We start from the raw sequence: 27854 nt of genomic DNA, 5'->3' as shown, positions 1-27854 counted from the left end.
TTCAATGAATTTACTATATTTCTATGATGTAAACCACAAGAAAAGGTAGGCAGGAGTAATGACATGTTGATGATCAAGCTAAATTTTTTACAGAAGAAAGTTAAAAAGGAAAAAGTTGCAAGTAATACTTTCATTCATTCATCAGTTTTAAGTGATTATTACATGTGTCTATACAGATACTGTTCAGGAACATTAAACAAGCACATTGACTCACTGAAAACAACTGCATTATTACTATGTAAGTGAGACCAAGGACTTTCAGCACATGAACTCTTATGAATAATAGCACTTAAAAAAATAAAATAAACTGTAAAAAGTTAGTATGCTTACCTGAACCACCCAGGGACTATTGGCAAAGGCCATAATATCTCTTTCTTCCCAGAAGAAAGCAGAATCTGATCTTTTTATCATTTCAAACTTACTAAGAAGCTTCATAGCATAAACCTTCTGTGATGCCTTATGACGAACCTGTGGAATTTTTAATCATAAAAATTATAAATAATTTTATGAGGAGAGTAAATAGATTATACTATAATCCTACTGTTAGTGACTTCTGCTGCAAAATAAATTGATCCTTAACTTTTTCTTTTTTTTTTTTTTTGGATCCTTAACTATTAAAAAGTAAAAGCATACTCAACATAAAGGAGAAAATTTACAACAGCCTAAATATTTCATGAAACAGATAATTTTCAACATTGAGTTCAATATAGCAGTATCTCATTTCTTCTAAATAAAGCTAAATTCATGAACTTTAATTCTCTTGTGTTAATCAGTCAATTTTTGGTGGGGGAGGGAGGGTTACCGGGATTGAACTTAGGGGCACTTAAGCATTGAGCCACATCCCCATCCCTATTTTTTTCTGTATTTTATTTAGAGACAGGGTCTCACTGAGTTGCTTAGCGCCTTGCCATTACTGAGGCTGGCTTTGAACTTGTGATCCTCCTGTCTCAGCCTCTCAAGCCTCTGGGATTATAGGCATGAGCCACTGTGCCCACCAATCAGCCAATTTCAAGAATAAGATATTGTTAAATAAAAACATCCAAGATAAGTCACTGGGGAAAACATTTATTTATTTTTTTTTGAAACATCCATGTGTACATCCTTCACTATCAGAACTTAAGTGAATCTAATAGATTTAGATATCTAAGAATAGCTGTGATTTTATTAATCCATCCTTATTTCTTTCTAGGTACCCTATTTAAAAGGTTAAAATATGGTTATTAAATCAATTTCTATCTTCCATATTAAACTTTAAGTTCCACAAGGGCAAGAATGGTCTCTACTTTGGACTGCTCTTTTAATTTTCCAAACTTCCTTGCCACTGTAGTAGAGAGCAAATTATCTATTACAGAGTCAACAAATACTTAGTAAAGATTATAATAGTTAACCTTTATTGGAAAATTAATGATAAATAATTGCTAGCAGTTATAACGCAGTGTCTAACAGGACATCCAAAACGGAAAATCTCAAACTTCACCTTTGAATGTATTCCTCCCATAATACCTCCCAACCCCCCCAATTTTGATAAATGGCAGCTTCCATCTTTTAGCTTGGACTAAAAAATTCTATCAGTCAATCATTTCAATTCTACCTCAAATTGTTTCAAAATCCAACCACCCACTAGTTTCAGAATCTACTAATGACTTCCATTGCTACAACCCTGGCCCAACATCTTTTATTTCACTTATCAGCAAGTCTCAGCTAGGTTCCCTGCTGTCACTCAAACCTACAACCTAATGATCCCTCTGAAACATAAACCTCCTCTGAACCCTCCTCTGCTTAAAACCCCCTAAGAGGCTTTCCCTGTCATCTTTCCATGTGCTATTCCTTCTGCCTGCAACCATCCTCTAGTCACACTCGGTTCCTTACTTCCCTCAAATCCCCATTCAAATGCTGCCCTCTCAGAAACACATGATCTGATGGAGCTTCTGAAACTTTCAACTTGCTGTTTCCCTCTGCTGCCAGCACTGCTTCCTATTTCATTCTCCCTTGCTTTTGCTCCCTTGCACTTATTAATCATCTTACATCCTTTTCTTAAAATAATAATAATAATAATAATTTGCACCTATCTCACAGCAATAGAATTTAACCCAATAAAAGCAAGGGCTTTTATGTTTTTTCACTGTTTAATCCCCCATGCCTAGTTAATGCCTGGCACATAACAACCTTTTAATAAATATTTTCTGAAAGAAGGAACTTATTGAGTACTTAGTAGGTGGCAGGCACCGTGGTTTTTCTTTTTCGGGGCAGTTCTGAAGATTGAATTCGGGGTTGAATTCAGGGATTCACACGTGCTAGACAAGCACTCTAACAATGAAGTACATACCCTTCCTTTTTAAAATTTTATTTTCTGATAGGGACTTACTAAATGCCCAGGCTGACCCTGAACTTGCAATCCTCTTGCCTCATCCTCAAGTAGGTAGAATTAATTACAAGCATATGTGACACCATGACCAGCTCACTATATATTCTGAAACATGTATTTTCTTATTTCATCTTAATAGACCCAATGAGGTAATATTCCCCAGTTTCAAGTGACAAATATAAGGCACAGAGAAGTTAACTTGCCTGATGGCATGAAGAATGAAGCATTAAGAATCTATATGCTATTTCTACATATGTAAGCCCACATTTAGGATGATTTCCCCCAAACACGGCCAGATTACATCTGCCAACACAGTATTCCATTCACTTTGTGCTCCTTTTCCCTCAGAAGTATGCCAGGTTTTGATCACCCTACTTTTTTTTTTTGCGGGGGGGGGGGGAAGCTAGGAAGAAATTAAGCCTCTGACCATAGTCTTCAGGGTCCTAAAGGATCTACTTATGCCCAACTTCCCAATTTACATCTTGCTATTTTCATTTTGTTGCTATTTCATACACCTTCTTTCAACTACTGTAATATAACAAACTTTCTCTCAGGATCTTTACATGTACTATAGAAAGCATTAGAAAACCCATCAGTCCTGGCCTCCACCTCTCTCCCAAGTATACTAGCTCCTTAATCACCTTGTTGAAACAGAACTCCTCAAATGGTTTTCTGACCACAAAACCCAAAGTAGGAGCTCAGTGTTCTCTACTTCAGAACTCCATTTGTTTTCTTCCTAGTATATCCAAAATTATAATTTGTTTCTTTGTACTTATTCCCTATCTACCATATGACAATGTCAACTCACCAAGGGCAGGGATTATTTCATAATGTTTTGTTCTTCAATGTCTCCTCAGTGCCAAGTTCAGTGTCAGCATCAGCAATAAAAGACACTCACTAAATATTTGGTGAATTAATTAGTAACTTGATGTGACAGGTAAGACTAAATTTCCAGTTTAAATAAAGATTCAGTAAGTAATGTTTCTATTTACTGCTTGTCAAACACTATTCACATCTAGAATCAACATTATTGATAAAAATAAATGGAACACTTCTCTTCCCTAGAGGAGACAAGGAAGAACCATTTTACTTACAGATCAAATGCTACATAAAATGAATAAAATTTTAGAGAATCATTGTTTAATAAATCCAGTTTAATAGATAATAGTTAAATTATGTTTAATAGATAAAGTTTTCCCTCTAAGAACAGATAAGAAATTTTGTTACATGGAAATAACAAATCACTAATGGAAAACACAGATAATCCTAGCAAGGCACAATATACACCACTATTTATCACCCAGAGTCATGCATTTCTGGCTGTGATGGAATGACTGGTACTAGTGAGCTCTTTCATTGTAAACAACCATCAAACATGAAATATGAAACAACAGTTTCCAGGCTTTGTAAAATAAACAGCACAGACTTTGGTCCCTAAGAGAAGAGAATATCGACAAGTCAACCACCCTATAATGTCCCAGAAACTACTTGAAATATCCCAACCAGCGAACAGCAAAGCACAGCAATCCTGCTGAGTCAAGGAAACAGAGTTCAGAACAAATGAGGAATCTGGATTATGCCGGGGAGGAAATAAAGTAAAGTTAAGAGCTGTAAAAGAGGGAGATCAGATCCCTAGAAAGGATCAGCTACCTAGAGAGACAAAGTATCCCAGAGGATACCCCAACTGCTATGGGGTTGACAGCAGAATAGAAACACTGCAAGTTAAGCAACACTGGAAAAATACTGGATTTCCAGTCAAACAAAATTGAAGAAACCCTGGTAATTACCTGGGCATCTAGGTGACACAGCTAAAGAAAGAACAATGCTCTAAAGTAGGACTACCTAAAAAGGCTAATTGTAAACTTCTGAAGATCAAAAAGATACAATTTGGGGGGGGGGGCTGTGGTTGTGGCTCAGCAGAACACTAGCCTAGCATGTGTAAGGCCCTGGGTTTGATCCTCAGCATCACGTTAAAAAAATAAATTAAAAAAATAAAGGTAGAGTACCTTTGTGTCCAACTATAACTAAAACATAAATATTAAAAAAAAAATTAAAAAGATACAATTTGGAGGCTCAGTCCTACTGAGTTAAAAGAACTTGGTAAATACCATCATCTTTCTACACATATACTTTTATAAAGTATAAAACTAAGCCTGCACAAGTTAAGGGTAATCAGCAAGTAAATGAATATTAGGATGAAAACCAATACTCTTCAAAAAAAAGAAAATGCTCAAAGAAATAAAGAAAAAATTGTTAAAGAAATAAAGGACTATTAAAAAAACAACATGAAATTTTCTACATGAAAACTACAATAACTGAAATGAAATATTCACCAGAAGGGCATAACCATCAAGCAGACTGGATATCAGTGAACTTGAGCACAAAGCAATCTGAAGAACAAAGACAAAATAAATAAATGGAAATAAGCAGACTTGGGGGGCTCAAGACAATTTTAAACAGTCTAAAATATGTGCATAAATGAATGGAGTAAACAATACAATTAAAAACCAGAAATTATCAACATTTTTAAAAAAAAGTCCTAAATTTTTCCCCCTTTCATATTATTAGAGATTGAACCCACCACCTTCGATATGCTAGGCAAGTGCTGTTCTACTAAGCTACTTCCCAACTCTTCTCTTCACATTTTTATATTGGGACAGGGTCTCACTCAGTTAAGGTGTCCAGGCTGTGCCCCCAACTTGTTGTCTTCCAGCTTCAGTCTCCCTACAGCTAGGATTTCAGGATCACCACACCTGGCTCCAAGTTTATACAGTTTAACTTTAAAACTAGAAAGGCCAAAAAATAAAAGAATGGAAGAAAATATACCATGAAAACAGCAAGAATAAGTTGGCTTTGAAATATAAGTAATAAAGAAACAAGGAGGGTAATTTGGACAAAATAGGTAATTCATCAGGAAGGCCTAACAATTCTAAATGTGTACATCTTTAATAAATAACCTTGACAATTCATGAAGCAAACACTAACAGAAGTGGGAGGGAGGGAGGGACGGAGGGAGGGAGGGAGATCCCATTTTCAGTTAAAAAGTTTAATCTTTCCATGTCAGTACTTGAAAGAACAAAAAGATAAAATATCCATAATGATATAAAGAAAATATACTCCAAAATGAAAAGTGCTTAATCAAATTTTAATTACAAGGGTTACTGGATTTAATTACAAAGGTTATTATAATACATTAAAGTGTTATCATTTCTCATTTTTAGATATTTTGAAACCAGAAGTATTTTGATACACTATAACTTCATGTGAAAAGAGGCCTAAATGCAAAGGGCCAATTAAGTGATAACAATATAACAGATTACAGTCATCTTCTATATTAAAGTAGTAGGCTGGAATAGCGGCTCCCTTGATTTGTAGGGTCATCAAATTTATAGAATGTGAAAATAAATGCAATGGAAAGCAATATGAAAACCCAGTAGGGGAGTAGATTAGGGAAGATCCTAGTCTTTAAACTAGAAATCTCTGCCACAGCAGATAGATTAGATTTAAAAAAAAAATTTTGTAGTTGTAGATGAGAAGAATGTCTTATTTATTTTTATGTGGCACTAAGGATCAAACCCAGTGCCTTACGCATGCTAGGCAAGTGGTGTCACTGAGCTACAGCCCCAGCCCTAGATGAGATTTTTAATTGCTTTTTATTGAATTAGATTATCTCAAAGCAAATGAATATTCCAATGATATTATTAAAAAGTGAAGATAAATGTTAACAATATTACTAAAAATTTACTACTAACAATAAATGTTGAGGTAATCCCTCTTATATATATATATATACACACACACACACCATTCTTCAAACTTTCACTTATTCTAACAAATCAAATTTTGAATTGTTTCCTAATTTTATTACAAAAAGCAAATCATAAAACACAAGTCAATTTATACAATATTATTATTTGTGGATGACAAAAATGGCACGAAGAATCTTGCTATAATGAATGGCTGTGAACAGAAGGTAAGCTGGTAGAAAAGTTAAAATTTTAAATAGCAACATTTACATATAAGATAACTTTAACAAACAAAAAACCTAGAAGGAAACAGCTGTTTCATTCAAATAAACAAAAAGTTAGACATAACAGTCAAAAGATGAGTTCTGAATATGAGAAAAATGTTCATCATTTCACTTTTGGTGATGTGAAAATACTCTCCACTCTGTACTTGCTCAGCCCTCACCATTGTCTAACATACGAGATATGTGATATTTGCCTCACAAGTTCCTTCAGGAACAGAAAGCATTCACTGTGGACTGCCTAGAGGTTTGTACAGTGCTAAATAGTCTGATTCAACTGTCCAGTATTGAACTTTCCATTCAGTAAATCATTGTCTATATCCATATGATATCTATAAAACTTTGAATATGAAAAGAATGTTTTGGCTAGATGGTATGATTCATCAGACCTGAATTTCACTTAAATTGCTTGGACAGGACAGTAATCAGCTCAAAAAACAAAATGTGGGAACCACACCAGCTTGTGGTCTTTCTTACAACTCTAATTTATGGAGAAAACATTAAGAGGCAATACTCTTCTTATTCATGCCAAATGTCTACACCATACCTTTAAAATTCATTAGCAGTAATGTTATAAAGTACCACAATAAGTGCTGTTACTTTAGGAAAGCTGGTTTCCATTGATCTTCCTCTGAGGATGTCTCTGAGTTATTCTATTATAATCTCCCTCAGCAACTCTTTAGATTCCCCTTTATTCTCCAACTCCTTCTCCTCTATTCAATATAGATGGATAGATACATGAACAAACAGTCAGATATAGTAGCTATTCATTATCATACTATGCAGAGTCACGTTTAAAAACAGATGTCAACAAACCTAGGCAGAGTCCTAGATATTTTTTAACTATATGGTCACTTTATTTAATCTCTAAATTTCAGTGACTTCATCTATGTAAGAATTCATGCAGTCGCTGCAAATATAAAATGAGATAACGACTATACAGACTTAGCATACAGAATACTTTCTATGAAAATGTCAGCTAGTTTCACCACTGACAAATGGAAGATAGTTTGTTCCCTTACAAAGTTAAACATGTTTCCCTGTCACTAATCTACCTGAAGGACAAAAACAATGTTCCAAGTCTTATAATTGTTACAGAAAAGACTTGTCATATTCCTCACGTTAAATGTTAAAGTGAATGAGTGAAAAAAAAAAACACCCACTATCTAATTTTAGACTATTTATAAAAGGGGGAAAAGAAAAAAGAAAGGGGAGGATTCCCAGCTGATTAGAGTTTTGAATATGAGAAAAATGTTCATCATTTTACTTGTTTGTTTGTATTTTCTGTAGCTTATATACACTGATTTCTTTAAAAGAAAGAAAGAGAGAAAGAAAGAAAGAGAAACGAAACTTACATAGATGAGACAGTCCTATGTGTAAATACAGACATGCTTAGATGATCCTAAAACGGACCTGCTGGAACACTCAGGGACAAAAACAATTTAAAACCATTCTAACCAAAGCACCTCATTTGAGGCTTTCAAGTTTATTGTTTTTATAAAAAAATATTTTTGATTTTTTATAAGAAGATGCAGTGCATCCATTTGATAGACCCAGAGGGGTTACTTTCTTCTGCTAATGAAACTTACACTACACATGCAAGAAAAAAATGTCACTTTTACTGTTTGTGGCAGCCATGATTAAATAGCAGATACAAGAATTTAAAAACATGGAGGGAGTTCCTTTTTGCAATTCAGAAATAACCCTATAAGCAGTTAAGGGCCAGTTGTATCCCCAAAGAAAAGAAAAAATCAAAAGGCTGAATTCATATGAGAAGGATTGGGTAATCATGCCCTATATTCTAGCCTTTAGTTGATTCTACTTAAAAGGTAGGTTTAAAATTCATTAAAAGCAAGTCAATAGGTGTCCAGGGATGCAACCTGAGCCCAGGGATCAAGAAGGAACAGTCAATTTCCTTTCAATGAAGACTCTCTACATTCAAGGTTTTGTGCTATAAAGGATATAAAAGGATGAGATGAATCCAATCCCAGAGATGCACCTGGTGTATACACATACACATACACACACACACACACACACACGTTACCAATCCACAGGGCTGAACTGACAAATGGTTACATAGTTAAGGGTTGCCCTTTTCTCTACACTGCCTTACAAATATTCTTCTTAAATTGTGTACTTGACTAAAGAAGATAATATTCCCAGATATAATGAGGAGTTATTGATTCCTGGTGGGAACACCAAAAGTACTTGAAAGACACAGTTCTTGCCCTCAGAAAGTTTATAATACAAAAGAAGCAATCAAAGAAGCTTACATATAAACTAAAAAGCATAATATGATAAATGAAAATAAAACAATTAAAGAACACAGGGAGAAACCACATTCAGATCAAAGGTAGAAGAGTAAAAGAAAAAAAGAGTAAAAGTTTTCTTTTAAAAAGAGTATTGATAGAGCAAAACTATATGATTGAAAAAACGGGAAAAAACAAAAAGCATGAGAAATGATAATAGAGCACAAGGGGAACTTAAGGACTAAAAGATAAAATCAGTGATGTCTTAAAAGAGGGCCTACAAGATAAGGACGGAGATTTAATATTGGTAGGGAAGGGATCCATTATACGCAGAGGGGAGATAATGAATGTATTTTAGAAGGGTCAATTTGGTAGCCGTTACATTAGTCAGATGAGATCTAAAATTCCCATTCTTTTAGTTAATATAGGGAGGTACAGAAATAATGAAAACAAAACAAGTATGCTAGGAAAGCCTCACAATAGATTCCACTATATCCACATCAGGAATGGGAGTAGAAATGGTTCATGGTTCACGGTCCATGACAATGTAAGGACATAATGTATGAGGGAACAGTCTACCAAACAGTAACATGGGTCCAGCTGAGTTTAGACTGCATGAATTTGCAGAAAATTTAATAAGCCTGGTCTTGATTATTTTCTCCATCAGCACTTCACAGCTTGAGATCAACAGTAACAATGATGGAAATTTTTTATTTAGCAAAAGTGAAAAACATGGCAAACACAAAAATGCAGCATAATGAGAGGGCAGCCCTGAATGCTGAAAAAAAAAATAAAACAAAAGTGGAGACACTGAATAAGGCAAAAACAGGACTTACTAAAAAAATTACATATAAGGGATAAAGGAAAGAAATCAATTCTGATTCCCCTCTGGCTTTTGTTTGCTTGCTTGTTTGGCTTCAGCAACTAGTTTGATGCTGCAGCCATTTACTAAGTTGGGGAGTAAGAAAAGGAATAGGAGGAAGAACAGAGGAGATTGAGCACTTTAATTTCATGTTTTAAGCATCTATGACACATCTTAATAAGGATGTCAAATAAGTCACTGTGAGTATGAACTCAAGAGTGAAGTAGAAAGTTCTGAGTAATAGTTATAAATGCAGCCTATATATTCTAGTTAAAGTCACAGGAATACAGAAGCCCACCATGAAAGAGTATGCAACTAAAAGAAGTAAGAATGGCCACTGAGAACTACAATATTTTAAGGTAAGCTGAAGAACAAACCAGAAAGGAAACTGACAAGTCAGAATAGGTGAAATAGGGAAAAGTGATGCTTCAAGAAAAGAGAAAAAGACGGTTGTGACCACATACAAGAGACTATGCACTGGAATCCTCTGCCTAAATTCAAATCTCAACTCTGCCATTCAGTAATTACATGAACTTCTGAAGATTATTTATGCTATCTGTGGAACTGAATTACCCCTTTTGCAAAATGGGCATCATGGTAATGATAATAATTTTTATCTAGAAAGACTTGTGAAAATTGGTAACTGTATACAAAATGCCCCCAATGTTGAAACTACTACAAAAACATGTGCTACCATTTATTGTGGACGTAAAAACCATAACTTACAGGGCTGGGGTTGCAGCTCAGTAGTAGAGCACTCATCTACCCATGTGCAAGGCACTGGCTTCAATCCTCAGCACGACATATAAATAAATAAATAAATAAATAAATGTACAACTACAACTAAAAAAAACCATAACCATGTATATGATTCTTTTATATAGATATACTTAACAAACACATATATTACACATATCCTTAGAAATGGAAAAGTTAGCAAACTATGCATCAAACTAATAAACGATAGATATCTCAGCGATGGGTCTATAGGTTTATTTAAAAATATATAATATTGACTTACTCTCTCATTATTCAACTATGAACAATACATAAAAAATTACTAACTTTAGAGGAGAATTAGCACTGATCTGATTTTTCTAACTCCACAGGGAAAGATTTTTTACTTTCTTAGAAGGAAAATAACTAGGATAAAATAATTTGACACTAAATAATTTGACACTAATTTTGAGACAGCCTCCAATTGCTTCTAGTCATCAAAGCAGTAAAAGGATAAATACCAACAGGCTGGTTACTGAAAACTGACAAGACTTTAATTTTGGCCTTCAGCTTCTAGAGTTTGTGAGAAAACAAATCCCTCTTGTTTTAGCCTTGCAGCCTGAAGTAGTGTTATGGCAGCCCTAGATGTACACTAATACATAGGTATACATCTGAAAGTTAGAATAAGACTTCTGACTATTTAAAACCCACCTAAATCCATGACAAAGAAACTGACATCAGTATTAAAAGCTAGTATTTCCTGAGCTGTCAGTCACCACACAGCACTAGGTCTATACTAAGAACCACATATGTATGACCTAATTTAGTCCTCACAAAAAAATGTTATAAAGTAAATTCTATTACTAATGCCACTTCAAGATGAGAAAAGTGCAGCTTTGATGACAGCAAATCAATATATCATGGAATGGAAACAAGAAAAATAAGTAGTTGACTCTGGCTCCTTTCCACAGAACCAGAGTATTTTAATCAAAAATGTCTATTAAAAATTTATCATTATTACCTTAACTACAAAAAAAAAGAGTTTATTTAAACCAACAAGTTGGATTACTACTTTTAGTGTTTAATTAAACTCAACAAGCTTATAATATATATTTTCTTTGTGTCAAATACTATTCTAGATTTTTTTCCCATATTTAACTCATTAATGGTCATAACAACCCATGAACTATATTCATATTAGTATCTTTATCTTAAAAATGAGGAAACTGAGTCACGGGGACTAAATAGTTGCCTAAGGCCATATGCTGATAGTTAATCAAGAAGTCTAACTATACAGTTCACTCTTAATCAGAATAATATACTGAATTCTATTTTTTTCCGTAAAAATGAGATGTGGAAAAGATCCAAACAGAACAGGATCCAAGAGCAAAAATAATATCATATAAAAATGATTCATTTGATAGATTTTTTATTAAAAAATAAATTTACACCTTCTTTCTAGGTGAGGGAGAAAGTAAGTTAAGCAAATTTTGCCATCTTGGAATTATAGAACTTTTCAATCTGTTAAAAAAAAAAAATGCCTTTTCAGATGAGAAAATTTACCACCAAAGAAGTTAAATGATTTGGCACTTCCCTGGCTTACAATTTCACATGCTGTTCTTGAGTTTCAACTCCCACCTCAACCTCATGTCTTCAAGTAGCTAACTCCTTTCTGTCTTAACTCAGATGTCACTTTCTCACAGTAAGACCTTCACTATGTCCTCAATCTCAATTAGGGACATCCTTCCATTGTTCTTTCTCATAGCATCCAGATCTTTCCTTTCATAGTATTTACCACAGTATGAAACAATTTTACTTACTTAATCTTCACCTCCTCCTAGAATCTCCACTTTGAAAAAGGTTATATGCTTAGAAACATGCACAGCTCCTAGGACACATGGACACTGAATATTTCATGAGTAGATGGAACAAATGAACCATTAAATGTCTGACAATTAAATGCTAACATTTACTGAACACTACTATGATCCTCAGACTGTTCCACAGGCTTTATATATGAAATATCACAACCAATTCTGAAAGAAATCCTACAAGAGATAAATGCTACTGTTACCTTCATTTAATAGATAAGAAGGAAAGGACAGAGATTAAGTAACTTGGCTAAAATCATACTAATTAGTGGTGGAAGGAGATTTCAATTACAAATATTTTGACTCTAGAATCAATGATCTTATAGATTATGGCTTATTGGTGCTGAACCAAAGTTACTTTAACAGTCAGAATTTTATTTGTAAAAATTGATTACTGAACCCTCTGTGGAAATTTACTTTTAACTTGACTGGAAAAAAAGCATTTCACATGGAAAGACAAATTTGCACTAATTATCATGAAACTGCCTTCAAATAATTAGAAAAACATAAACATAAAGATGTACCCTATGTGGAGCATTCCCTACGTGTCCACCATGCTAATTTATCTACTATATAAAAATAAACTTCAAAAGGCTATGGATGGCTTAAGAATTTGGACTTTTCCTTTACAATCTTATCCTTCTTTCAAAAAGTTCCTAACTAAGGTAATAGGGCCAAGAAGTAAAGCGCAAACAGACATGCCACAGGCTCTTGGGTCGGTCATCAGATTAATGGAATGTTAAAATATTTTTTATTTTTAAAAACATAATTTTGTTTCTGCATTTTTTTGTGGACAAAACAAATTCTAGGATGGAAAATTAACAAAAACAAACATAAAAGCTTTCTGTATCTATATATTTTCCTTGTCTTTGACATATTGAATTATAATGACCAAATTAACATAGGAGAGTAAATACAATGACTTTAAACATGAAAAGGTCTGTCACATTTCCTTTCAAAATTCAACTCCAAAATTATTGTATCTCTAGATACTACAATGAATCTTAAGTATGCAAAAACAATGTATTTTTGTAAAATATATGTAGCATGATTTTATATATCAAATAGGCATCAATAACTAAAGTTAACACTACGGGAATATAACCAGGCTTATTTTATAAATCCACTTAATGACCCTCATAAAATAGGTATTATTTTCTCTATTCTATTGACTAGAGCTCAGAGAGAGATTTATGCTTATGGTGACCATTATCTTTGAGTTAGAAAACGGCAGAGCTACAGCCTATAATCCCAGCAACTTGGGAGGCTGAAACAGGAGGATCATAAGTTGGGGGCTAGCCTGGGAAACTTGGCAAGATCCTCAGGAACTTAGTGAGACCCTATCTCACAATAAAAAATAAAAAGGACTATCTATGGATATACCTCAGTAGTAAAGTGCCCCTAGGTTCAATAGTCAAAAAAAAAAAAAAAAAAAAAAAAGGAAAAGAAAATGGGAGGGCCTAAGTTCATTTACTTTATATTTTCCCTATCTTATAGAATCTTTCATATCTCCACTGTCATGTTATCCTACTAGAACATCCAAAATCTGAGGTTTCTGCATTTTCACTGAAAATCAACCAACACACAAAAACAAAACCAAATAAACAATAATAAAATATCACTTTCCAACGTAGTCCTTTCCTTAAGTCTACACTAAACTAACCCTCAATTTTTTTAGCCATACTTCACATGGTATAGTTTCAAGTCTCCTAAGTACTCCATCCCTTGAGTACATTCTTAAGAATATGCCCTTTAAGGCTTCTGGTTCCAAAACCCAAATGCCCATCAATAGAAATTGTGGTATATATATGTGATAGAATATTATTCAGCCATAAAGAAGAATGACTTTATGACATACGCCAGTAAATGGATGGATGTGGAGATTTAGGTGGGAAAGAATGGTTGGCTTATTTCACTTAGCATGATGAATCATGCTAAATGAAATAAGCAATCCCCCAAATCCAAAGGTCAAATGTTTTCTCTGAGATGTGGATGGTAACTCACAATAGGAGAGGCGGGGATAGAAGTTCAGTGGATTAGACAAAGGGAATTTAGAGAAGAAAGGGCAACAGAAATTGGAAAGACAGAGAAATGAATCAGACATTGTGGGGAGCCATTCTCACACGTGACTGGGCGACTCCCGGTTTGGGTCTGAGGCGTTCTGGCTGTGTGGGAACTTTCCCGGCCCTCTCCTGATGAGAGAACCCGTCTGTGTGGGGGTGTGACTGACCACTGACCCTGGGGGCCCAATCACTGACCCTGACCTTGGATTGCGCCCCCCCCCCAACCTTCATTGGATGGAATTCTCCCATGAATTTCTTGTTCCCCAATAAAAGGCTACTCCCTGGCATGCTCGTTCTCTCTCTCTCTCTCCTGCTAGCCCTGAATAATCCTTGTTGCCCTACCAGGCGGTTAGTGGTGGGAACCAGAGAGGGGAGCCATCTGGGACCTGGTCATAGAATAAGGTAACTGAGTCTGTGTGTTTTATTTCGATCTCGCTAGCTAACTTTTATGCCAAGAACCTCATTAGTGAAACCATTGCGCTGGCCACATGGTGGAAGACATAACCTTCCTATGTACATATATGAATATACCACAGTGAATCTCAGCATCATGTACATCTACAAGACTGGGATCATAATTAGAATAAGATATATTTCATGATTGTATAAATACATCAAAATACTCAACTGTCATGTATAACTTTTAAAAAGAAGCAATAAAATATAATTTTTTAAAAAAGCCTCTGGTTACACACATAGCTTGGAAGTCACCACCACTCCATCATAACAATTAAAAAGTTCAACAGATTGAAAATCAGCATCTCTTTTTGCATCTGAAAGAGTGATATGGCACTGCTCCCAAGACTGAAGAGGAGTCATGACTAACAGAATCAGAGATTCTGCAGAAACAACCTGAGGAGGAGGAGGAAATCTGAACTGTAACTGACAAATTGCCAGAAGCTAAATGTTGTCAAATCTGAGAATTAAAAACTAGAGGGGACCCAGTCATGGGGAGCCCATATAGTTTTGTGAGTTTTTATCTCAGGGAGTCAACTGGGTTCTCATACTAAATATTGGAGAAAAATCTCCTTATGCTTCCAGCAGAAAAAGTGAAGAAGGAAATATGCCAGAATCCTCTGCTCTTTTAACAAGGTCTGCTCTCAGGAAAAAGTATTTAACCAGAGCCTTGGGAAAAGAAAATACATGACCCTACCCACTATAATCATTCTCTCCCACCTAAAAAGGTGGTAGGGTGATGAGAAACACTTCTGAGTTTATCAGTTCAGAGAAAGGTTCACTATAACAGACTGGATCTGATCACAGGACTAGAGATGCTTCCCCTCCCTCCACACTGTACACAACTTATCTAATGGTCTATTTACAACAGTTCTTTTTACCCTGTGTATCATGTCCAGCTATCAAGAAAAAACTTCAAGGCATATCAAAAGGCAAAAACAGTTTGAAGAGATAGCAAGCATCAGAACCAGACATGACAGAAATGATGGAATTATTATATGAATTTAAAAGAACTGATTAATACGGTAGGGGTTCTAAAGGATAAAGTAGGCATCATTCAAGAATAGAGGGCTAATGCAAGCAAACAGACAAATTCTAAGAAACTAAAATGACATCCTAGAGATCAAAAATATTTTAAAATAAATAAAGGCCAAAATAGACATGTAGACCAATGGTACAGAAGACACAGAGATAAAACCACATGAATAAAAGGTGCCAAAAACATACATTGAAGAAAAGACAGCCTCTTCAAAAAATGATGCAGGGAGAACTGGAAATCCATATGCAGCAAAGTTAAAATGGACCCCTGTATCTCATAATGTACAAAACTCAACTCAAAGTGAATCAAGGACCTAGAAATTAGTCCAGAGACCCTGAGCCTAACAGAGAAAAAAGTAGGCCCAAATCTTCATCATGTCGGATTAGGCCCTGACTTCCTTAACAAGACTCCTAAAGCACAGAAATAAAATCAAGAATTAATAAATGGGATGGACTGAAACTAAAAAGCTTCTTCTTAGCAAAAGACAATAATCAGTGAGGTGAAGAGAGAGCCCACATTTTGGGAGGAAAATTTGCCACACACGTCATAGAACACTTTTTAAAAAATTCAATCAATAAATGGGCTAAGGAACTGAAAAGACACTTCTCAGAAGATATATATTCAATCAATAAATATACGAAAAAATGTTCAATATCTGTAGTAATCAGAGAAATGAAAATCAAAACCACTCTAAGATTTCATCTCACACCAGTCAGAATGGCAGTTATCAAGAATACAGAAACAATAAATGTTGGCGAGGATGTGAGGGAAAAGTCACACTCATACTTTGTTGGTGGGACTGCAAATTGGTGCAACCAATCTGGAAAACAGTATGGAGATTCCTCAAAAAACTTGGAATTGAACCACCATTGGACCCAGCTATCCCACTCCTTGGTCTATACCCAAAGGACTTAAAATCAGCATCCTATAGTAATGCAGCAACATCAATGTTTATAGCAGCTCAATTCACAATAGGTAAACTGTGGAAGCAACCTAGATGCCCTTCAATAGATGAATGGATAAAGAAACTGTGGTATATAAACACAATGGAATATTACTCAGCATTAAAAGAGAATAAAATTATGGCATTTTCAGGTAAATGGATGGAGTTGGAGAATATCAAGCTAAGTGAAGTAAGCCAAATCGCAAAACCAAAGGCCGAATGTCCTCTATTAAGTGGATGCTGATCCATAATGGGGGGAGGGGGGGGCGAGGGGACATGGGAAAAATGGAAGAACTTTGATGGGGCAAAGGGGAGGGAAGGATGGGAAAGGGGCATGGGAGCAGGAAAGATGATGGAATGACATGGACATCATTACCCTAGGTAAATGCATGACTGCTCATATGGTGCAACACTATATTGTGTAGAACCAGAGAAATGAAAAGTTGTGCTGCAATTGTGTACAATTTTAATGCACTCTGCTATCATATATACCTAATTAAAATTAATTAATTAATTGAAATGCAAGACAGGAAAAAATAAGTATGAAAAATAAATAAAGAAAGAATGCCTTTGATGGGTTTATTAGAAGATTTTGATATAGATGAGTAACTGCTTGAGTTTTAGGATACCTCAATATATACCTCTAAAACTGAAAGGAAACAGGGAAGACTTAAAAAAAAATCAGAACACAGGCATTTACAGGACAACTGCAAAAGATATAATATATGCATAATGGGAATATAAGAAGATAAAGAGGAAAAACAACAGAAGAAATATTTGAAACAATAATGACTGGAAATTTTCCAAAGTAATTATCTGTGATTGGCACACAAAATCACAGATACAGAAAGCTCAAATATCCAAGCAGGATACATGAACAGCAGCAACAACAACACTATATTTAGGCAAATCATTTTCAAACTATAAAATGCAAATATAAATATTCTTGAAAGAAGGTGAGAAGAGAAAGAATACTTTACTGATACAAAAACAAAGAATCTGGCTTGCATCATAAAGGGGAAGGCTTGAACTATAAGTGATGATTAGTTTGGATAAATTTCAGCTCTCGGCACAGTAGCAGGTACCTATCTGTAGTCCCCAGCCCCTTGGTAGCTAGGTTTCCAGAAGAATCTATACCAAGTATAGGGGAGCCAGGGTAGGCAAAAAAGAACCCTGCTAAACAAGAAATCTCTGCTCTGACCATATAAACACATATGTTTGATCTACCTATATTCTGTCTACAAGAGACTCTCTTTAGATCCAAAGACACAAATAGATTGACAGTTTGGTAGAAGTCTCCAATTAAGTCATTAGATCCAGGGCTCTTCTTTGTTGGGAAAATTACTGACTCAATCCCCCTAATTTATAAAGATCTATTTCAATTTTCTATTCTTTTGTGATTTAGTCTTGGAGGGTTTTGTGTCTAGGAACTTGTCTATTTTATTTAGGTTACCCAATTTGTTGCTCTTAGAATCAGCAGTAATGTCTCCACTTTCATTTCTGAGTGTTCTCTGTTCTCAAACTTTTCCAAAAAAAAACTGAAAAGGAACATTTTCTAACTCATCTTACTCCGATACCAAATATAAAGACACTAGATGAAAAGAAAATTCCAAACCAATACTGCTTATGGAAACTGACCCAAAATTCTCAACAGATTATTAGCTAATGTAACTCAGTAGTATATTAAAAGATATACCACTCCCAAATGGGATTTATTCCTGGAATGCAAAGATAGCTAAACAAGTGAAAAGCAATTGATGGTAACATACAATATTAATAGAACACAGGGAAGAAACACATTATCCTGAGGCAGAAAAAGCATTTAACTGGGGCTGGGGTTGTGGCTCAGCGGTAGAGTGCTCGCCTAGCACATTTGAGACCCTGGGTTCAATCCTCAGTACCACGTATAAGTAAATAAAATAAAGGTATGGTGTTCATCTACAACTAAAAAAATAAACATAACAAAGCATTTAATATTCATCATCCTTTCATTATTAAAAAGAACACTCAACAAACCAGAATAGGAAAAAACTATCTTAAATTTCATGTGTGAAATATCAACAGCAAACACCACACACATGAATGAAAATCTAAAGCTTTTCCTCTAAATCCAGAGACAAGGCAAAGAAGTCTACTTGAGCCACTTTTATTCAACAAAGTTATAGTCAGAGCAATCAGAAAAAAAAGAAAGGAAGGAAGGAAGAAATAAATGAATAAAAGTCTCTATCTAAATGTCTTTGTATGCCCTTACACATAGAAAATCTAGAAGATTTCACCAAAAAGACCTGTTAGACTAAATTAAGCAAAATAACAAGACACAAAGTCAACACTCAAAAATAAATTATATTCACTAGCATGTACAATGTGAAATGGAAATTATGAAACCCAAACAGTACTGTTGTGAACCTAAAACTGCTCTTTAAAAAGTTTTTAAAAGCAAGGTACAGTGGCACATGCAGCAGCTCAGGAGGCTGATACAAGAGGATCTCGAGTTCAAAGCCAGCCTCAGCAACCTAGTGAGACTCTAAGCAACTCAGCAAGACCCTGTTTCTAAATAAAATAGAAAAAAAGGCTGGAGATATGGCTCAGGGTTGTTAAGTGCCCTGGGGTTTAATTCCTGGACACACAAAAATAGTTTTTAGTAAGCAAGAAAAAACAAAAACAAAGAAGCTAGAATGAATTAACTTTTCTGGAAATAATATAATCATGTCAAAGAAAATCTCTTAGATATTATATTAAAGCAGCCCAATTTTTTTTAAAAAAACTATCTGGGGCAACCTCATCACTAGTGACTCTTGCATAGCTTATATTCAGGAAAAATTATTCTATAACTAATTCAATATTGTTAAATAATGAATTCCTAATGTTCTTCAGATCCAAGTACATTTATTCTGGTTAAATTTCATTTCTTCTGGATTTGGGCTCATCATCTAAAATCATTCACAATACACTTCAGTTTTGCAAAATCATTCAATATGCAATCATAGCCCCCCAAAATCATTAACACCCTGAAACCCCTTAAGAATCTCTGTCCAAAGTACCATCCATCCATGCTTTCATCAGCCTCCTAAAAATATAACTATTAAATGAGTTATAATGCTGCCTTCTCAGGCATTCAGTTGACACTTCTCTGCAACACCATCAAGTTAGGTCAGACTTCTTCATATTTTATGGAAGTACCCTAAACTATAAGTCCAATGAGCCTAGCAATGAAACAGAGGAAAAAGAAAAAGGTTAGTCTATCATAACCTGTTCTTCTAGAAACCCATGCTGATTTACAATCATTCTCTTCTCAGTGTTCCATCAACAAGAGTAAAACACTTGTATTCAAGGAACAGAATTTGACTCTAACTTAACTATAAGGACAAAAATTAGTCTCAGATGCTTACATGATAGAAATAGGAATATTATTATAGTTCCTCATTTAATACCATAATGCTGTATTTATTTTCAACATTTATAATACTTTTAGTTGGTACCACTTTGGTCTATAAAGATACATTTTAGATTTACTTTGAGTTATTAAAATTTCTTTGTTGGATTTCTTGTATATTTAAATAAATCTCAATTCATTTAACAGAAATGTTGTTAATTTCAAGATTCTTAATAAAAACACAGTTGATCTGGTAGAATATTAACTGTTAGGCAGTTCATATGTGAAGCCATGCTGACGTTATTCCAAATCACAGTTTTTCAGAGCTAGAAGAGAGCCAGTTTTAATAAAACAACTGGCTCCTGTTACAGATGAGGTTACTGAGGTTCTCAGAGATACAGAGTGACTTGACCCAAGTCATAAAATTTACTCCCATCATGCTGGGACATAGAAATTAGAACTATTCAACTACTACTGATAATGTTTCACAAACCCATATGTCAAAAAAAGTAATGAGAACAAAACAAATACTTTCTTACCAACTGGACTTCCCCAAATGCTCCTCTTCCAATAACTTTTACAACATCATAATCTTCTGCTTTCATCTGTAGACCTCTGATTTTTTTCACAATTTTCTCATCTACAATAAAAAGAACCACCATATTTATAATATCAATCATCATATTCATTAGCAGTATTTTAAAATAATCACCATATTTGTAAACAAATTTTTATTTCAAGAAGCTGGACTTAGTTTTTGGCTAAACTTGTTTGGTGTTTACAAACTTCTGTTTAAAAAAAAAACTAAGATGTACATTATCCATCTGTATATCAAAGAACCAAAACTCTTTATGGTTTGTAAACATACATATGAGCACTATCAAATGCCAAAAAGCAATAGTTAAAAGCTATTCTGTTTCTAACTCTGTTGATTGGCAAGTTTGATTCAGCTGACACAGTGATAACCCCACCACTCCTGGTGCACATTATAAATCCTGGCAGAAAATTGCCTCATGATTACTTAGCAAGGCTAATCTTAGACACTCCAGTGATGAAAATAGGAATATTCTAGTTCCTCATTGAATGTAAATATAATATTTACTGTCAACATTCCAGTAGATACCACTTTGACCTATAAAGATGATTATTTTCAGTTATTAAAATTTCTTTGTAGAATTTTCCATATATTTAAATGCATCTCAATTCATTAAACAAATATTTTTAATGCCAAAATTAATTTCTAATTTTCAAATCTTTCTGTTGAATTATGATAGTCTATTTCATTAAAATGTAGTGATCATACTACAAAAACAGTAACTAGAGACCAGATTATTTAATTAGGGAAATACCCCAGTGTCTAACAATTCCAAATTAAAAAGTTTACTATAGTGATATCAAGTATGTATCAATCATTGAGAATTTCTTATTCTAAGAATTCAAGTTCACTTACTTCTTCACCACAACATCAATATTGGCAAATATCAAGGGTTACTACATATATGGTAATAAATGTCATTATATTATTTTTCCTTAATTAGACCAAAATATCCAAATTTATAGAAACAAAAAGCTTATTAAGCCTTCTGTGTAATTTAAATCAAAATCTTCTTAGAGTTGGAAATTTATCTTAAAACTTCTCTTGGAACATGTCCTACAATAGAGTCTTAACACATACAAAATTTTGAACTTATTACATATTGCAATTTAGTTCTACAGTTTTGTTCTGAAAACAAAGAGTACTTATTTTTAAATAGAATAAATGGTAAACTAAGAAAAAAATTTAATAAGTTAATGAGTTCCCAGGTTAACTAAGTTAATAAATTTATGGGCTAAAATATTAATCAAACACAAATCCCATCAAAAATACAGATATGTAATAAACACTTACATCTATTTAAGAAATTATCTATATTCTTATTTTTCCTCAAAGCAGGAAAATCCAAATCAAGGACCAAGGAATTTAAGCCATCCTGTTAAAAAAATAAATAAAAAGAGTAAAAGGACAGTTTTTATAATTTCCAAGCATTGAAAAAAAATCTTTGAATTTTATTGTCCTCAACAAATAAATGGTAACCCACTTAGATATATTGCCCAAAAGCTCCATATCCAACCGTTAGCTGTTTTTCTAGCCTCTGCCAGAGAATATCCAAGATTAAGGGGTTGGGGAGTAGCACAGTGGCAGGGCACTTGCCATCATGCACAAGGCCTTGGGCTTGATGCCCAATTACTGTGATGGGTAGGGGGTTTGAAGGGATTATAATTGAAAGAAAAAGAAGAACAATTGCATCAAGTTTCCACTCATTTAAAAAACATTAATTTGAGGCCTACTATACACTAAGAACAGAAAATCCAAAAATAGTAAGATAGTATCTTTACTTTGGGGAGCTTAGTCTCAAAATTAATTTCTGCTAAAAACAAGAGAAAAGGATGATATGCTATCTGAATTTCTATTTTCTTTGTTTTTCTAGACATTTTACATTGAGCATGCATTAAATCATCAAAATAGGAAAATGCACATACGTGTAACTTGGTGAGCATGAAAAAGGTGAAAGAGTAAAAGGCCCAAGTTACCCAGTGGATGTGCTTAAGGAGGTAATGGTATTTCTAAAACACTACTTCATACGTTATCTTATCCCCAAATAACTCTGAAATGGGCAGGAGGAAAAAATCCTCGTTTTTAGAGATAAAAGAAACTAAGGCTCAGAAAAATTAAATGACTAATATGCCCAAGGTCACACCCCCAGGAAACAGGCAGCAGTAGAATGAGACCTAAATCTTAGAGGTCTACTCTATTCAACTCACACCCCCCTAAGCTCAATTTTCAAAGAAATAATGGGAGCTTAGTGGGGTAAAGGAGGAAGCTGGAGGATTGCAGGAGACAAAATAACAAAGAAAACAAAACTTTGGGGGACCAGGATAGGAAGAAATGTGGGGACTGCTACCTGTAAAATTCAGAAAGGTAATTTGAGATTTTAATTTACTAATTCTAGAAGAGTTCCACACACTATGTTTATTACTACATTACATTTCATATTTTTAATTTTCATTCACTAAAAAATGCCAATACTTTATGAAAATATAATGTAATAACAAAGAAAAAAGTGCTAAAACTATTATCATTTTTAATCATAATAAAATCATTTATATCCTATTGATATTTTATGCAGACACACAGAATAATCTTGATTTTCCTGAAATGAAAAAAAAATACACTTAAAATAAATATCCAATTTCCAGTCAAATCAGGATTATTAAATTCACACTTTGAGACCCACTCTCCCTCCTGGTGCTAGACAATTCCCGCCTCCCCAGGACAAGACCATTGGAGGATTCCAGCATTGAGCACACTGGGCTATTTTTAAGTGCCAAAATATCAACCTGGTATGTGTGTGGTGTGAGGGTAGGAGTTGGAGGGGAGGTGTCTACTGGGGACTGAACCCAGAGGTGCTTTACCACTAGGTTACATTCTCAGCAATTTTTTAAATTTTAAGACAGGGTCTTATTGAGTTACTTAGGGCCTAGCTAAATTGCGGATTGCTGGCCTTGAACTTGTGATCCTCCTGTTTCAGCCTCCTGAGTCACTGGGATTACAGGTATACATCACCACACCCAACTCAACGTATCTTTACTGGTATAATTATACTATTTTAGTAAGTTTATATGTAAAATTTCAGTTATTTATATTATAAATGTATCCAAATTTATATTCTGTATTACAATTTCAAATCAAAGAAAGGTACACCCTCTATTAACCTCCACAGGAAGAAAAACTTAAATTAACAAGGCAAAAATCTTCTATTGCAAGTATAAATATTCCTCAAAGACTTTCTAGAAATGAACTATGAACAATATTAAAATAATAAAAGTAAGTAACTCTATTATAAATAAAATCTTCTCTTGCATATAATGAAGACAAAGGAAAACTTTCTTTGAAACAACACTTCAGCTTGACATTAATAAGAGACTGAATCCTTCTTTCCCCCACATCTCAAAGAGATGGGATTATGTGAAGATTAACTAACCAAGAAAAATTTGAAATAGTTAATATTTTCCCATAATATCCCCACTGATGTAGAGTCAGAGAACTTGTTTCATCAGCTGGAATATTAGAGTTAACTGCTCATTTTGTTTTCTAAACCATTTTTTAAAGATCAAATACTATTTCAATTGTGTATTATGTATGTAGTATTCACTTTAGGTATTAGGACAATAATACAGATGATGGCACATACAATTATAAATTTGGAAGTGGGCAGCTACCAGGAATTGAATTCAGAGGCACTCGACCACTGAGACACATCCCTAGCCCTATTTTGTATTTTATTTAGAGACAGGGTCTCATTGAGTTGCTTAGCGCCTATCCTTTGCTGAGGCTGGCTTTGAACCCACAATCCTCCTGCCTCAGCCTCTGAGCTGCTGGGATTACAGACGTGTACCACCAAACCCGACTATAAATTCAATTTTTACTTGAGACATTTTGTTTATTAATTTTTACAATTCACATTTATTCTACTTAGACTTTACTTTTAAAGAAGCAAACTCTTCAGTTTTCATTTTTTAATTAAAATATTTTATTTAAAGATGGAAAGCATTATCTGAACTTAATTTATTTGAATGTAGAAAAAAATTAGAGAAAATTTATGTTCAATTAATGTGCCAAAATTCCTGTGATATATTCTTTAACCCCATGCCCACTCCATTCTCCTCCAACCCCTCTGCCCTATCTAGGGTTTGTCTATTCCTCCCATGCTCCCTCTCCCTATCCCACTATGAATCAGCCTCCTTATATCAAACAAAACATTTGGCATTTGGTTTTTTGGGATTGGCTAACCTCAATTAGCATTATCTTCTCTAACTCCATCCATTACCTGCAAATGCCATGATTTTATTCTCTTTTATTGCTGAGTAATATTCCATTGTGTATATATGCCACATTTTTATTAATCCATTCATCTACTGGAAGGGCATCTAGGTTGGTTCCACAGTTTAGCTATTGTGAGTTGTGCTGCTATAAATAAACACTAATGTGGCTGTGTCCCTGTAGTATTCTGTTTTTAAATCCTTTGGGTATAGACCGAGGAGAGGGATAGCTGGGTCAAATGGTGGTTCCATTCCAAAATTTCCAAGAAATCTCTATATTGCTTTCCATATTGGTTGCACCAATTTGCAGTCCCACAGCACGGTTTTCAATATATACAGCTAACAGTGAGATCCACCCTGGGCAGATTCGATTCAGCAGGCCTTGCTTGGAAGCCTTGTAGCCAGCGCCCTTCCTTTGCTATGCAGTATCACATAAACCCTAGGCAATAAGTGGTTTCTGTGTATAGGATTTCAACTGTAATTGCTTAAAATGTGATGCTAAAAATGTGAGATAAACAAAACCTTAAAAAAATAAAAATACCTCAGGAAAAGCCTTCAAAATTTCAAAGCAAAAGGAAAATTAATATTATTTGCCCTTTCCAAACTTCCAACTGTACTGAAGTGATGAGAATATTTAGAAGTCATGGCCCTACTAAAACAAAACAAAACCATCCATCAGAAAACATTCAAGGATCAGAATAAAAAATGCCAAGAACTAAAAGTCACATGGATCTACTGGATTTCCAGTTAGACAGCAGCAAGGGTTAAAAGGACCTCTATGAGATGAGTGACCACCATCTGACTGCTGGAAAACCAGTATCTGGAATAAAAAAATCTCAGCTCCTAAAAAAAAAAAAAAAAAAAAAGGCTCTAGAAAAAAAAAAAAAAACAAAACTTATCACCCAAGTCTTTATTATCAAACTGTGTATGTAGATGGGCCAGACACAGCTTTCAAATTGTTAAATTCAGTACAAATTATCCTTTAGCTAAAAATTCCATAAATTTGTGAATTTGTCAGCATATGGGTAGTATTTAAAGCTACAAAATGGATAACGTCATGAAAAGTGTGGTCTGGGGATGTAGCTTACTGGGAGAGCATTTCCTAGTAAGCTCAAGGCCTGAGCTCTGTCCCCAGCATGCAGAAGACAAACAAAATCGCCAAAGGAGTGATTACAGACCAATAGAAAAGAACCAAGAACCACATTTTAGGAAACACTAATATTAAAATACTGATGAAAAGAAGGTGCTAAAAAGGAGCAACCAGTAGGCAGCAAATGAAGACTGCTGTGTGACATCTGAAGACAGCCTGGCAAGAGGGAACAACAAAATCAGTTATATCTGGCACACCTACGAAACCCAGCACAGGAACTCAGCAGTTCAGAATGTACCAGTGACTTTTCTAAGGATGATTTAGATAACAAATTTATTATTTCCAAATTACTAATCACCATCTTCATAGCACTATGATTTTAATTTAATTGCTGCACTTTTATTTTAAAAACCTTTTTAAGATGTTACTATGAATTCACATTAAGAGACCATAATAACACCTAGCATTCAATGTGACCATCAATTATGTATCTTGTGCTTTACAGTATATGTATCAGAAACTGCAATTAAATTAAATGGGTTAATATAGCACTTATGATTAATAACAGAAACCAGGTACTGAGCAAAGCCCTACTTTACATAAACATTTTAATCCTCACAACATACCTACTAGATACTGTTGTTACACCCAGAGCATTGAAACTGAAGCTCAGAAGTTATAAAACTTCCCCAAATTTACCCATAACAGAATTGGCATTTTCTGGTGATTTTACTTTATGTATTACTGAACTTAAGTTAATAAATTATTCATGTAATAGAACAGTAAACAAAATACAGGTTTTAAAGTTGAGCCAATAAAACAGTAAAAAAAAAAAAACATAAGAAATATTTCTTTTTTTTTTTTTTAAAGAGAGTGAGAGAGGGGAGGGGGGGGAGAGAGAGAGAGAGAGAGAGAGAGAGAGAGAGAGAGAATTTTTAATATTTATTTTTTAGTTCTCGGCGGACACAACATCTTTGTTGGTATGTGGTGCTGAGGATCGAACCCAGGCCCCACGCATGCGAGGCAAGCGCACTACCGCTTGAGCCACATCCCCAGCCCCATAAGAAATATTTCTATGTATCTGCTATACAGATAAGAAACCAGGAAATGGGAAACAATGCAGGTTTTTGTTTTGTTTTGTTTGCAGCACTCAGAATTGAACCTGGGGCACTCTACCACTAAGCTACAGCCCCAGTCCCTTCTGTTTTTCGCTTTCAGACAAGGTCTTGCTCAGTTGCCCAGGCTTTCCTTGAACTTGAGATTCTCCTGCCTGAGTCTCACAAGTAGATGGGAAAGCTACTGCCACGGTGCCCGGCATGTGCCATGGTGCCAGGCTGGCAAATTAATTTGTAATACATTTTCTCGTTATTACAACTCCAAATACAAATACAAACTAAAAAGAGTCAATCCAAACAAATCCATCATCAGCAAATAGAATACAGTTAAGCATTCCTTATCTGAAATCCATGAGAGCAGAGAAGTGTTGTATTTCAAATTTTGGAATATTTAATATATATAATGAAATATCTTGGAGATGGGACCCAAGTCTAAACACAAAATTCATTTAAAATGTCATATGCATTTTATACATATGGCCTGAATATTTTTAATGTGCCTGGGTATCGGCTAGAACTCTCATCGAATAAGGTCAGGTGTAGAATTTTCCACTTGTGGGTCATGTTGGTATTTAAAGTTTTAGATTTTCAGATTAGGGATGCTCAATCCAATCTTAAAACTATTACTTACCTGCTCATATAGTAAATTCTGAACCTGAATTTTTACTCTACATTATTTTTAAATAGTATATTTCACCTGAAAAACTCTGAATTACATTAACTGACCTGCTAGCAGTTGAATCTCAGTTGAATCTCAGTTGAATAAAAGCTTGAATGCTTATTTTATAATACTAAATCACTTTGTAAGTACACTGGTCTAA

The 27854-nt window shown here is 34.5% G+C and overlaps 1 protein-coding gene across 7 annotated transcripts in view; it reads right to left on the bottom strand.

The window, feature by feature from the left end:
* ROCK2 (Rho associated coiled-coil containing protein kinase 2) overlaps positions 1-27854 on the bottom strand; it is a 141717-nt gene that overhangs the window by 66029 nt on the left and 47834 nt on the right. For 4 of the 7 annotated variants that reach the window (XM_081264357.1, XM_081264359.1, XM_081264361.1 and 1 more), the window contains exons 2-4: positions 21857-21938; positions 20508-20608; positions 331-468 (exon numbers count right to left, since the gene is read on the bottom strand). In XM_081264357.1, the coding sequence (XP_081120483.1) occupies positions 331-468; positions 20508-20608; positions 21857-21938 (321 nt within the window). The remainder of the gene's footprint in view (positions 1-330; positions 469-20507; positions 20609-21856; positions 21939-27854) is intronic. The other 3 variants (XM_081264360.1, XM_081264362.1, XM_081264363.1) reach the window with 3 other exon arrangements.

Source organism: Spermophilus citellus (genome assembly GCF_964194105.1).
Source record: "Spermophilus citellus genome assembly, chromosome: 13".
Taxonomy (NCBI): Eukaryota; Metazoa; Chordata; class Mammalia; order Rodentia; family Sciuridae; genus Spermophilus; species Spermophilus citellus.
The sequence above is the reverse complement of the archived record's forward strand: the minus strand, read 5'-3'. Positions and strand labels throughout refer to the sequence as shown.